This window comes from Aspergillus fischeri, genomic scaffold, assembly GCF_000149645.3.
Source record: "Aspergillus fischeri NRRL 181 1099437636266 genomic scaffold, whole genome shotgun sequence".
Taxonomy (NCBI): domain Eukaryota; kingdom Fungi; phylum Ascomycota; class Eurotiomycetes; order Eurotiales; family Aspergillaceae; genus Aspergillus; species Aspergillus fischeri.
Window position 1 is genome coordinate 2,297,803 of NW_001509760.1, and position 12,823 is coordinate 2,310,625.

The following is a 12,823-nucleotide window of genomic DNA, read 5'->3' on the forward strand; positions in this document are numbered from 1 at the left end:
AAATCCGTCCCAGAAAATATTGATGAGATCACGGTGTACGTGTGCAAGGAGAATCTATCTTCAAATTCCCCTCTCAAAGTAATTAAAAACAATTTATAATAACAAGAGCTCGCATAGCTCAGTTGGTAGAGCGCATGACTAGTAATCATGAGGTCAGCGGTTCAAATCCGCTTGTGAGCATTTCTTTTTTAGTTCCTGTTTGCCTATCTTCTTGCTTTTTTTCTGTTTTATTGTATCTCTCGATTCTCTTATTTTCAAATTCTCGAGTGCAAGCAATTTTTTCCTCCTGTTTCTCGGTCCCACGAACCGAGTCTCATCACCACTAGATGCCATCTGCTATCACCTCTGAGAGCCTAGGGAACACAATTTACACAGCAAGCATATCAGACATTCCGGGAGATTGCGCCTGTCATTGTGCCCCTGCTTAATCATGATAATCGCTTGGTAGATACACTTGTCGCTGTAGGATAGGTTGCAGACTCAGATGCCATTGCTGATTGCCCAGTGTCCCTGTTGGTGTTTCGTTTCAGATTGATGTAATCTATCGCTCCCTATGTGAGACAATGTAATAAGAAGAGTCATTGTTCCGCTAAGCGTTCCAGAGTCTAAGATATTGAGTGACAAATGATTTGTGTGACAGAGGGGTTTCAGTTGTGCTTCCTTCATTGGAATGGATAACTTAGGCGAGCAATGTCGAGCTTCGGGACTACCATGTTAAACGCTGTTGTCCATGGAGGAGGAATGAATCGATCTGAGCTGTCACTCTCACTCTAACCCCGTAGACTCGAGGGGGGGTGTCATCAATCACTTAGGATGGATAGTTCTCCATAGCCTTTATTTCCCCTTTTGTTTCGTCAACTGTAGGTGACTTGCCGTTATCCCCACATTCAGGAGCTTATGCCGATCTCCTCCGTAATGGTCTTTGTTATCGGAGACCTGGAGCCGGTACTTAGCTCCAAGACGAATGAATGAACCCCCTGGACGGGACAATTGAGTAGCGTCCGTCCGCGCGCATAGATAGCAATTCGCCGGCTGATCTTGGCTCTTCGTACAGGAGCACACGCGTGGCTGTGCGTGAAATTTAGCCAAGGAGTATTTCATCAATCAAAGGAAAGCAGTATTCGGCCGGCTCGAATCTAACCAGCTCTGGACAAGGGACGTAACGAAAAGGAGTACGGAGTAGGAGACTGGTCGATCGGACCTCCCAACCATCACGTGGGGGACAAGCCATCAAAACAGTCATAAGATAACCTTTTCGTCTTCGTTTGCTGGGAAGTTCATCACTTCCTTTTCTCTCTCTGAGGTTCAGATCTGCGCGCAAAATCGTCTTAGGCAAGGCTTTTGTCTTTCTTTCCTTTTTTCGCTACTCTAATCGCCTCTTGCTACAATCTCTTCTCTAGCTTCAAAATGCCCGGTGTCCGTATGTGAACCAAGCTACGCTAGCTCTCTCCTAAGCTGCTGTCTGACCTGATTATCAGCTCCTGATGCTCTTCAGCAATTGAAGAAGGGCTTGAAAGCCATTTTCTCCCGCAGAAAGAAGAAGGCTCAGAACAAACAAACTGAGCCTGCCCCGGCTGCGGACAAGCCTGTAGAACAGCCAGCAACCGCCCCCGCCGCCGCCGGCGCTGCTGCTGCGGCCGCTGTACCTGCCACGGAAACCAAGCCAGCAGAGCCAGCACCTGCTACCGAACCTAAGCCTGGTACGTTGTTCCTTTATATCTTGCTTTATCCAGTCGAGTCGCCCAATGTCACACGAAATTAATACTCTGCAGACCAAGCAGCCGTAGCAGATAAGTCAGCAGAGGCGGCAACACAACCCACCGAGACGCAGCCCGGGTCCTCCACTACAGCAGCTCCCGAAGCGAAGACAGAAACACCAGCCCCCGAGACGAAGACAGAGGCTCCTGCTCCCGAGCCCACGACAGCCGCTACTGCTGCTACTGCTGCTACTCCCGCTGTTCCGGACACAACTACTTCCGCGGCTGCTCCGGCGGAAACTGCCCCTGCTGCTCCAGCCCCGGCTACTGAGCCAACGCCTGCTCAGCCAGCTGCTGAAAAGCCCGCTGAGACCGCGGAGCCGCCCAAGAGTGAGTAACTGGATCTCGGGAAATTCAGGTCGAATATGCTGACCAAAATAGCCGAGGAAGCCAAGTAATCGTCTGCCTTGCTCCAGATATCATTCTTTGAACGAAATCTCCTAACAGTCCCTCTTAATCCGATCTTTACTCTGGTCCTTCACGTTTTCACAGTAGCAGGCAGTTGCCGCATAATACCCGAATGTTCCTTCTGTTGAGTTGATCGTCTTTTATCGTCGTCGTTGCCGTTGCCGTTGCCGTTGCCGTGTTTGCGTCGCATAATATACCCCTCGTTCTGTTATATCTTCCCCGGTCAATAATTAGAGCAATATAGCTTGCTTGATGACCAGTGTCATCTTAGTGCTCTCACTATTGTAATGATGATAGACCATCGCACTTCGGTGAATGCATGTTAATCATAGGGTATCACAAATGCACGGCAGTCCGTTAACAGTACTTTCAATCGCTCGCATCAGAAGAATCTTTCATCTCCATTTCGGCGACATCTTGACTTTGTCCCGATGCAGCTGCAGCTGCAGCTTTCAATTCTCGTGCTTTTTGTCTCCGTTTGATTTTCCTCTCCCGGTTCTTGCGATTTCGCTTCTCGGCCTCCTTCTGCTTCTCCTCCTCTGCCGCCTTTGTTCGCTTCCGCAACTGGATACGTCGCTTCTTGCCGGGCTTCTTTCGAGACTTGGGGTCTCTTGTCGGAGGGTTCGTAATGCAAATAGTCGCGACTGCAGTGGGATCTGCAGATGCACTAGGTAACTTGGTATGCTGCCGCTTGAGGTGTATCACCCGCCACGGTAGATGGCACCCGGGCTGCGAGAAACAAAAAATCAGCAAACCATATCAAACCCAAGTGAGTCGAGGGAAAGGCCAACACATACCCAGGACACCTCCGACCACCCCAGCATCTGCTGCCCGGTCACAGCGACTTCCTCGAATTGTTTCCTCCTGATGGCCGAAGCCGAAGCCGAATCCTGCTTCGCACCGGGCCCAGAAAGCAACTCCGGGGTCGTAAAGTAATACTGCCACCCTCGGAAGGGATTGAGAAATCGCCCCTCCCCGTCCACCGCTCCAGGTGTCGGCGAGCGTAACCGAATCCTCAATTTTTGAGTACCCCCGCTTACTGCTTTCTCTCCGCCTTCCGTTGCAGGCGTCTTCTCGTCCTTGGTTGTAGATTTTGGCGCAGCAGGTGCGCTAAATAAACGAAAGTCGAACTCCTGCTCCTCATCTTCTTGTTGGTGGCCGTCTTCCTGTGATCCGGGTGTCGGGGCGGTGGATTCTGCAGGCGCTATTAAAGCATCAAGGTTGAGGAGCGCCCCCAACCGTTGATGAACGTCTTGGAACGAGGAGTCCGGCTGTGGTGAAGGCGATCGTGAAGTCGAATCTCGCGAGAGAAGTTCATCGCGACGAACGCTGTAGAGCGGACTCAAAATTAGTCAAAGTACGGACAACTGGATTGGAGGTCACGGTACCGTTTTGCGTCTGGGAGGTCGAACATGTCGTTAGAATTTGCGAGTATCTATATGAAGATCTAGGTCATCGAAAGATGGGTCAGGGTCTCCAGCGATTGTGTTGGTCAAGAATGCTCTGTCGTGCGGAGCGAAATGCTGATTCCGAAAATTGTGGATTGGGCATTTTCCACGCACGGGCATCACTACGGCCACGTTCCCGGGGATCTGCAAGTGCATCAAACCCAACCAACATCTTCCTTTCGTTCCTCGCAGCTATATGGCTTCGCATTACTCCGTATTTATGGAGAGTTTGACGGCTCTCTTAAAGCCTTGACACTTCTTAGCCTAGGCTTGGTGTCAATTACTTACCTCAGTCTGCCAATACTAGGCAACATGTACTTTGTTCAAAGGAGTACAGCAACATATGGCTGTTCACGAAAGTAAATAACCGTTAGAGGGAATTACCCAGCGAAGCTGTGGTTGAAATTCTTAATATCATTCATTCTTTGATAGAATCTCAGCAGTGAATGAAGAATAATTGCCTACTTCTGGAAAGAAACAGAGCTTCATCTTGAATATACCGTCCATTACTCTATATGGTCCAGAGACTGATATATATATCTCTCATTATGGCTCGTATACTTCACTCGCTCCAATGCTACCTTTACTTTCTCCTTTCTCTGACCACTAACGCCCTGGGTGATACTGCGCTGAGGTTGACCCTCGACTACAAAGCTTATATGCGCTATTCGATATGAAAACACAACCTAGAAATGCTGAAAATTCCACGGCACCGTTAGAGAAATGCATTGCAGAGTCCGGTATAGGGCCTATCCCAGCCATCAGCTCGTCGAGACTCTCGTCACTGCGATGAAAGGGAAACTATAGCGACAGCTTTTGCGACCCGGCTGGGTTGAACTGCCCTGAGAGTGATTACGATTGGTGAAGTGCCAGATTTTTCATATTTTGCTGAGCTAAATGCACTAGATCGCGAGGGGCTGTTGAAACAATCCATGCTCTTCCACGTAGGCGCTATAGATTGCCACATAATATATATTGTCTAAACACAACGACCGCCGTCCACCTGAATCCCAATAGCCATTAGTTAGTGCTGATCTAAAACAAAGAGGTCGGTACCCTACCTCCAAGTTCACGCCCGTGATGAATTCCGCTTCATCGCTCGCCAGAAAGCAACATGTATTCGCAACATCACGAGGAGTACTGGGCCGACCCAGCGGCACAGTTGAAACAAAAGCAGCGCGATTTTCTTCTGTATCCGGCTTACCAAGAAATAAATGTGTCCTAAAGACGTAGCAAGGTGAGTCATTTTCAAGTCTGCGCATCAGCGGTGCGCAGCTTTGTACTTACATGCCTGTACTACCAACGACGGGACATACACAATTAAAACGAATCTGCTTGGGCCCATACTCGACGGCCATCGTCTTGGTCGCATTGCTTACAGCTGCCTTTGAAGCATTATACCACGTCAAGCCTGGGCGAGGACGCAGTGCAGCCGTCGATGAGATCTGGATAAACGACCCGGGCCGGTTATTCTGAAGGAAGTACGGCACTATGACACTCGTGGACAGATAAATCGATTTGATATTGACATTCATGCACAGATCAAAATCGGCATCGGTGACTTCGACGGTGGGCTTATTGCTATAGGTCGCACCAGCATTATTGACGACAATGTCGAGCTTCCCGTATGCATCCAGTGTTGCCTGCAGCAATGCCTGCCAGGACTCCCGCCTCGTCACATCGGTGAGGACGAACTTGCAGTTCAGCTCGGCTGCCGCTTTCTCTCCACTTTGCTGCGACAGCTCTGCGATGATGACATTGGCGCCTTCCTCGACAAACTTCTTGGCGATGCCGTAGCCAAAGCCTGACCCGGCGCCTGTCACAATGGCAACCTTTTCTTCGAGCCGTCCGGGCATGATTGATAGATTAGATGGGTCGTGTGGTGACTATATACGGACACGCTTGAAGGAGACTAGATAATTATATGTGAACGAGTCTGAGCTGTTCGTGGAGGGGCAATATGATGCGGGGTCCGCCATAACAAGAGGAGACACAACAACAGAGGGGACAGGGTTGTAGCGCCTTTCCGTACAGAGTCTAGATCATTTTCGCTGTCAGAGTATGATGATGAGTGGCTCCGTTTCTTGAATTAGGTCACAAAAAGGAGTGATCGTCTGCTTCCTTGTCGAAAAGACCCATTTTCATGGCCAGTGCGACTGGGCAGCAAGATCCCTGAGAGAATAAGGCAACAGGAAGGACCTTATCGGCGACCAAGGAACTAGACTGAGAGAATAATTGGTAGATAAGGAAAGACAAGCTTGCTATCATTGTGTGGTTAACTCAAGTAGAAACTCATGGTATCTCAGGGCTCCGCTTGTGATGCTTGGTGGAGCCTGAAAGCATGAATATTGACCCAAAGCATGGATAGATTGTCGAATCATAGGGATGTTTTTTTATCAATAGATCAGTTCTCTCATCACGTCTTTTGTCTGATGAAGATATGCGACGGTATTCCAAATATCAAGGAATGTAGCCAGTTGAAGAATGAGCCCGATGTAGAGTTGAATGTCAGAGGCGCACGGACCAATCGACAACACCGGATTCCTTCATGGATCCAGTCGACGGTGGGTGGTCGTGCGACTCCGGGTACTTCTCTATATCTAACGTTCCCAGCATCACCCGTCGGTTTCCTGCCGCGGCTGATATTTGTACTCTGATATTTTGCATTCCTTGCATTATCTTTCCGTCATTCGATATTCAATACAACTCGATCGTTCCGTTGCGAAGCCCGTACGACTATCCTAATATCCAACACTCGAGACTCGATTACCGCTCTATAATACATCAGGATCAATGGGTGTCTGTGCTTCTTGCCTTGGGCTAAATCGCCGGGAAAGCCATGATGTATGTATTTGTGGATCAGAACCAAACAGCGACAAGGACCATGCTGCCGCAGTCGCATGATGCGGCTGGTCAAGGCCATCATCATTTCCCAAGCCTCAAACAGGATACTAAAAGTCCGGATCTCTAGGCCGAGTCCTCGCGTCTGCTAGACGACGATATCTACCAGTCCGGCTACGGCTATGGAGCTCTTAATCACGCGAATCAGATCAACAACCCCGACCCGGAGAACATAAAGCGCGAACGAGAAGCCCTCGAAGCAATCTGCCAGCGAACCTCAGAGTGAGTAGTTACCTGCTGCTCCCTCGTCTCCAAGCCGGCCACCTACCACAGACATCCGAACGAGAAGCTAATCCAGGCACCTAGGTCCGTCATCGATATCTGGTCCCTCCAACCGCAACCCCATCTCCAACCACGCGCGACGCTACACGGCTCGGTGGCGTCAAAAGCAAGTTCGAGCAGCGACGTCCCCGTCAAAATAATCACGGCCGACCCGTCAAAGTCACCGACATCGTCAAAGTCTGGCGCAGCACATGATGGCACCGCGTGCAAGCACTGGGGAGAGGTGGTCATCAACCCGAGGAAAGGGAAGAAGGCCCGGCCAGGTCTGAACACAGATGAGACGAACGGCCGAGATGTCTTTGGTGTTTTGAAGGTGACGTGAACCTGCGGATGACGGGGAGACGATCTCACGTTGATGCGCTGCATTCTTTTTCTTCGTTGTACTGGGTCGCCGGCCGACGGTTGTTTTCTACTTTCTTCGCTTCAGGGACTCCGACTCTTTCGCTTCTTTGTCGGGTGTTTTCGGCCAATCCTTCTTTTCCTTCAGTTTCGGTCGCTTGACGACGATTAATACCCTCTTGCGCCTTTCAGTCCTCTCTTATAGTTACTGCACTTGTCAGGTATACATTTCCTTTGTGTTACACATTCATCATGTTTGGGTAGATTTCTTTTTTTGACTCTCCTCACATCAAGAGGCAGCATCGTGGTATTAGATAGTAACATAGCTAATGGGCATGTCTGTGCACGCACAACACTATGAGCGGATCCCTAGTCTCGAGTAATATCTCCATCTTCAGAAATAATCTTATTGCAGTTCTCGCAGAGGCGGAGACTGTATAAATTATCTTGGCTTATCAACATGCATATACTACTAGATGCTGAAAGGAACCGTGAGTACAGAGGAGCAGAGTAATCCAGATGCAAACAACGTGGAAGAGCAAACAGTTCGCCAACACCAGTCGATTGCTAATCAGCAAATCGTGACCTGGACCTTGGCTCGGGAGCTGCAAACCTCAGTAGCGTCTTGAAAACCAGTAGTAACTCCGCCAGTAACGCCCGCCAGCCTTGTTTCGATAGAATAACAGGTGAATATAGGAAATAGATGGCATAATGCAACAGAATGCGCACCGGGTTCGAGCAACCGACCAAGATTCCGACGATGGATCTACACGTCATCCATCGTACCGGCCGGCTCCTCACCACCAGATTCGTAACTTCCAGCCGAGCTCAGCTCATCTTCCGACTCTGTATCCTCTCCGGCTTCATCAACTGCCTCTTTGCTAGCATACTTGGCCACGTATTCTGTCGATCCAATCAGTAAGTGCTCTCCTGAGGCGATCGCTGTATCACTCACCTTTTACTTTGGCCTCGTAGCTCTTGGGTTCCCTCATTAACATCGCAGCAGCCTCGCCGTTGAGCGGGTCTGAAGGGTTCGGGTACCGCAGGAGCTGAGGGAGGAAAACCTCGAAAATATTGATCATATCGTACATTGGTGACCAGGTTTGGTTGATCACATCAAGACACACTGAGCCAGATCTGCGAAAAATGAGAGGGTTAACGTCGAACTTTGAGTGATAGCTGGGATGCCTCACAATTCATCGATATTCGGGTGGAAGATCCGGTTCACGAAACCAATGCTCGGGCTCTTGTAGGGATATTGATCGGGCAACTCGACGTGAATCTTCCAGTGACCGCCAGCGAACGGTGCTATTATTGGTCAGTAGATGCGGAGTTTTGAGGGAAGTGGCAAGACGCACTCTCTTCGGGGCCCTTGAAGCGCACGTAAAATTCTTGCCTGTCCGAAAATAAAAATCGTCAATAATCTGCGTTGATGGTTGGTTGGTAATGGATGTCTAGGAATCGCAGCATACACTATCCAGAAGTTAGTAGTGAAATACAGAGATAAGCCCATATTACCCACTGTTGTCATTAACTAAAGTCACCTCGTAGTCACTCATCAACCTGGAAACATATCAGCAACGTCCAGAAGCCGACAGGAAGTTCGAAAATCGCTCGCTCGAATCTGCAAGCATAGGTGACTTCCAGAAGGCAGGGTCAATGGACACTCAAGAGGGGTGCGGCATACATCCTGTCATTCGGTTAGCTTTTGTCCGCTGGTTGTCTTCAAGAGGAATCTTAGCATACTTCATAACCTATACAAAGAGATCAAGGCGACGTGTCAGCGTTTGCTCATTTGTGAACCATGTCCTTCGAGAAAACCTTTGATTGAACTCACATCGGTCTCGATTCTTCGCTTTGGGCTGCTCATTTTGAAAACTTGCAGACTGCTATGGTCTTATATCCTTTGATATCCAAAGGTGAATTGTAAGAAAGGGGTAAATCGTCTGAAGGCGATTGAGTACTTTGAGAGAGTCGTGCCCGAAGGGTTCTCCAAGACCGGAGCGGGGAAGCAATGAGCGGGGGCGAGATAACGAGCAACGGCGCGCGATCAAAGAAAGTCTTGACGCAAAGTAGCACAAAGACCGGGAAGGACGAGGATCTTTGAGAAAAGACAGTGGTACTAGAATCTCAAGGCAGTACAACGGAAGCAGGAGGTGTTGGTCAAGGAGATATAGTTAACAGGATGGCACGGAGAAATGGCGAACCAGTCACTACAGAGGAGTCTAGTACTAGTAACTTATAGCCGTCAGGATTATCGAGTGATGGCACCATTTGGTTGGGCAGTCATGTGGCCCGGGCTGACTCAGCGAGGGCTCTGTATTTTCTCCTGTGCTTTACCAGATCTTTTCCTTTCTCTCCCTGTTCTCTCTCTGGATAAATATTATTGCGTTTTAGATTCTTCCACAGGAATAATCTACTACTTTCGAGACCGAATTGATGCTTATTTGGTTTGCCAGAGTGATAGATCTGTAGATGGGCTAGCGTCATCAACCGGCCTTTCAGTGGAGCGTCGACTAGCTTTCAGGTTTATCAGCCATCGATAACGAGGGCCACTACGTCAGTAGTTGGTGCTTGTGATCCGTCCAGAATCGGGTGGCATCCATTCTAACCGTCAATGTTGTACACTACTACTCCACTGCACATCAGAAATCTAGTTGAAGGAATTGAGATGTTATTGCTCAGTCGATACCCATGTTGTTTCTCATGGTATTTCATGCTACACTGTTGGTAGTGTGCCTGAGCCATGTTGATCGGACCGAACCCAACTAGTGCTGTAACGAACTACCTAGAGCTACCTAAGGTACAAATTAGCTCGTAGATCCACCGAACAACTGTCCCAAGTGCAACGACAACAACCTCCTGTAAACCCTTCATTACCTCACACTCATCGACGGACTGCAAGTGATAGCCTCATCCCCAGCGCATACCCCAGCATATATCACAAAATGGACTCTCCATCACCAGAAAACCCCTCGGGGACAAATTCTCCGAATCCAAAATCTCCACAAATAACGGGCAGCAGACTCAGTCATCGACCTGCTATTAGCCAAAGACCAGATTTAGATTCAAATACCAGAAGCACCCCTATCCCGGACGATGAGCATGGAGCAGATTTACCAATGACCATGTCCGCCTCGGTGGTGCTTAGCAGCCTACCGCGCGATGCCCACCGAGCTTTAGCGGATGCGGAGGCTGTCGATACAGGAAAAGGTAAAGAATATGCGTGTGGTCATATTCTGGATCATCAATAGGCTCGCTCCAACCTGAAATCTGCGTCCTAGTCTAACTCTGAATAGTGACAGTTCGCTTTCAGCCTCTTCCTTCAGCACCTATTCTGAAGAATCGGGTTTTCAAGATCAGTGCGTCCCAGAAATTCGAAACAGTTGTCAAATTCCTCAGGAAGAAGCTCGACTGCAAAGACACAGATTCTGTCTTTTGCTACGTCAACAGCGTCTTTGCTCCGGGCCTAGATGAAGGCGTTGGAGGTTTATGGAGAGTGAGTATTCCTGCTACAGGCGCGCTTCTGCACTGAAGTATAGACTAAAAGGTTTCGTAGTGTTTCAAGACGGACGATCAATTGATTGTCTCGTACTCTATGACGCCAGCATTCGGTTAATAAAGCAGATGCATGTATTACAATAAAGCATGCAGGCATGAGGGAAACACATGGGGTCAACTCCCCCGGTAAATTTTCGAGATGCAAAAGATAAAGCCGCTACCGCAAACAATTCCATTAACGGTCATAATCATCAAAAGACATGGTATCATTCAAGCCCAAAATGCCTAAATTTTGACGTGGTAAGGGCGAGAAACGAAGCGCCAGAAACTGAAGAAACATCGAAGAGGAATGATCATTGAGTACATGTCTGGAACTCGAAAATCAGGAGCGCTTGATCACGTCAGCAGCCTTTTCAAATTCCGCGAGTTCCTCTTGGGCTATCGGATAAGTGTACTCCTGCGAAGGGTACGCGCGACTCTTGACTTCTTCTCTGTACTGTTCGATTCCTTTGATGCTCTCGCCCCAAACATCGGCGTACCTCTTGACAAACTTGGGGAGGAAACGACCGGGAGGATAGTTGCCAGTCATATCAATCTGCACCAGGACCTGTCCGGAACAGCCGTTGCCTGCGCCGATACCAATAGTGGGCACAGAGAGCTTCTTAGTAATGATCGCAGCAATCTCAGCCGGTACCGCTTCGACTACAACCATGAATGCGCCAGCCTCTTGCACGGCCAAAGCGTCTTTGAGCAACCGTAACGCACCGGCTGTCGACTTTCCCTGCACCCTGAAGCCTCCCAGAGCATTCTGGCGTTGAGGAGTGAGTCCGATGTGTCCGACGACAGGGATTCCAGCCTGCACAACCCGCTTAATGGTCGGCGCCATCTCCTCGCCTCCCTCGAGTTTCACGGCCTGTACGCGACCTTCCTTCACCATGCGAATAGCCGATTGCACAGCCTGTTCCGGCGACACTTCATACGAGCCCATGGGGAGGTCTGCGACCTATAGATATCCACGTATCAGCCAAGCCTCGAACACAAACCACGCCGCCGACAAGGTTTACGAACCGTGAAAGCGCTTTTAGCTGCGCGCGCTACACTCCGACAATGCAGCAACATCTCTTCCATTAACACCTCGCTCGTGTCCTCCATCCCAAGGGCGACCATCGCCAGACTGTCCCCGACCAAGATCATCTCCATCCCAGCTGCGTCGGCAACATGGCCGCTGGGAAAGTCATGCGCGGTGAGCATTGTGATGGGTTCTCCCTTCTTGTACAGACTCCGCAAGGTCTGCATCGTCACCTTTTTCCGAGGGTTCACCGGTGCCGCCCCCAGCGGCGAGTGGGAACTATGTCGAACTTGACGCGTGCATGGTGGGGGAACATGACGGGCTGGGGGGTAGCTACCACGAAGGACAAAAGGGACGACAGAAGATGGACCAGGCCGCACCACCACCCCCCTGGCAAGCGACCGTAAGGGCAGCGTCAGCTGTACGGCTGTCCGGGACGAAACCATAACTGCGATAGAATGAAATGTATGTCGAGTCTCCAAGAGATAAAGATCATAAAAGGTTGAAGTGTGGGGAAGGGGCAAAGAACTGCCGCGCCGTTGGTATAAACGTCGGCACAATGGCGTCACTACCCGAGAAGGAAAGTGTAAAGTATAAGACTCGATCTTATCAAAAAGTACCTTATTTCAAATGCAAGCTACCTTGGTTCGAAAGAAATAATAACTCTGTAGTGCATTTAAGAGCGACTGATGAGCAAAGTGACAACAATCCCTCATCCCATGATTCTGCGTTGAGAGTTATATACTCCCGGACGTGCTGGTTTATGCGGCGTAGCCTGTGGCATCCGAAGAGTTCAATCGCGCGTGCTACACTTTTTTTCACCTTAATGGTTCCATTCTGCCGGATGTTTACCCAGTAGGGCATTCCTTGGTGCTTTGGTGGATGTATTTCCGTACTCTTATTGGTCGATCGGTCGTAAAGTGGATTGACCTTCTCCGCCGGCGCTTTAGTTTATTCCGGTCCGAGATGCCATGCAGCCGAGGCTCGGATATAGCCGTTTAATGCAGGCAGGAGTACTGAAGTGTACGATGTAGAAAGCAGGACGAGTTGTGGAATAAGTTATTTGATTATTTTGGTGGCTAGAATCAGTGGCCATGACAACTGAGAATGAGCCACAT

The 12,823-nt window shown here is 49.5% G+C and overlaps 7 protein-coding genes and 1 non-coding gene across 8 annotated transcripts, besides 3 other annotated features; 4 read left to right on the top strand and 4 right to left on the bottom strand.

Annotated features, from left to right (window-relative positions):
- Window positions 1–107: 107 nt before the first annotated feature.
- On the top strand, window positions 108–180 carry NFIA_054790. Its single transcript has one exon. It is a non-coding gene; the product is annotated as a tRNA-Thr (tRNA).
- Window positions 181–1,407: 1,227 nt separating this feature from the next.
- Window positions 1,408–2,095, top strand: NFIA_054800 (uncharacterized protein; the record flags this gene model as incomplete). Its single annotated transcript, XM_001258028.1, has 3 exons — window positions 1,408–1,420; window positions 1,479–1,700; window positions 1,773–2,095. 3 exons carry the CDS (start codon window positions 1,408–1,410, stop codon window positions 2,093–2,095), a joined length of 558 nt encoding a protein of 185 aa, XP_001258029.1.
- Window positions 1,605–1,643: a microsatellite.
- Window positions 1,925–2,027: a microsatellite.
- Window positions 2,096–2,315: 220 nt separating the features above from the next.
- Window positions 2,316–2,341: a microsatellite.
- A 193-nt stretch (window positions 2,342–2,534) lies between these two features.
- Window positions 2,535–3,579, bottom strand: NFIA_054810 (DUF2011 domain-containing protein; the record flags this gene model as incomplete). Its single annotated transcript, XM_001258029.1, has 3 exons — window positions 2,535–2,894; window positions 2,963–3,369; window positions 3,531–3,579. The coding sequence occupies 3 exons, from the start codon at window positions 3,577–3,579 to the stop codon at window positions 2,535–2,537; spliced, it is 816 nt and encodes a 271-aa protein (XP_001258030.1).
- Window positions 3,580–4,592: 1,013 nt separating this feature from the next.
- Window positions 4,593–5,469, bottom strand: NFIA_054820 (oxidoreductase, short-chain dehydrogenase/reductase family; the record flags this gene model as incomplete). The annotated part of the gene is made up of 3 exons (XM_001258030.1): window positions 4,593–4,616; window positions 4,675–4,834; window positions 4,901–5,469. 3 exons carry the CDS (start codon window positions 5,467–5,469, stop codon window positions 4,593–4,595), a joined length of 753 nt encoding a protein of 250 aa, XP_001258031.1.
- Window positions 5,470–6,406: 937 nt separating this feature from the next.
- Window positions 6,407–7,118, top strand: NFIA_054830 (LAMTOR1/MEH1 family protein; the record flags this gene model as incomplete). The annotated part of the gene is made up of 3 exons (XM_001258031.1): window positions 6,407–6,457; window positions 6,585–6,736; window positions 6,788–7,118. The coding sequence occupies 3 exons, from the start codon at window positions 6,407–6,409 to the stop codon at window positions 7,116–7,118; spliced, it is 534 nt and encodes a 177-aa protein (XP_001258032.1).
- A 783-nt stretch (window positions 7,119–7,901) lies between these two features.
- NFIA_054840 (E2 ubiquitin-conjugating protein UBC8) lies at window positions 7,902–8,694 on the bottom strand (the record flags this gene model as incomplete). The annotated part of the gene is made up of 5 exons (XM_001258032.1): window positions 7,902–8,038; window positions 8,091–8,272; window positions 8,329–8,443; window positions 8,494–8,531; window positions 8,654–8,694. The coding sequence occupies 5 exons, from the start codon at window positions 8,692–8,694 to the stop codon at window positions 7,902–7,904; spliced, it is 513 nt and encodes a 170-aa protein (XP_001258033.1).
- A 1,569-nt stretch (window positions 8,695–10,263) lies between these two features.
- NFIA_054850 (ubiquitin-like protein ATG12) lies at window positions 10,264–10,754 on the top strand (the record flags this gene model as incomplete). Its single annotated transcript, XM_001258033.1, has 3 exons — window positions 10,264–10,348; window positions 10,435–10,634; window positions 10,695–10,754. The coding sequence occupies 3 exons, from the start codon at window positions 10,264–10,266 to the stop codon at window positions 10,752–10,754; spliced, it is 345 nt and encodes a 114-aa protein (XP_001258034.1).
- Window positions 10,755–11,018: 264 nt separating this feature from the next.
- On the bottom strand, window positions 11,019–12,151 carry NFIA_054860 (3-methyl-2-oxobutanoate hydroxymethyltransferase ECM31; the record flags this gene model as incomplete). Its single annotated transcript, XM_001258034.1, has 2 exons — window positions 11,019–11,639; window positions 11,705–12,151. The coding sequence occupies 2 exons, from the start codon at window positions 12,149–12,151 to the stop codon at window positions 11,019–11,021; spliced, it is 1,068 nt and encodes a 355-aa protein (XP_001258035.1).
- Between the last annotated feature and the right edge of the window lie 672 nt (window positions 12,152–12,823).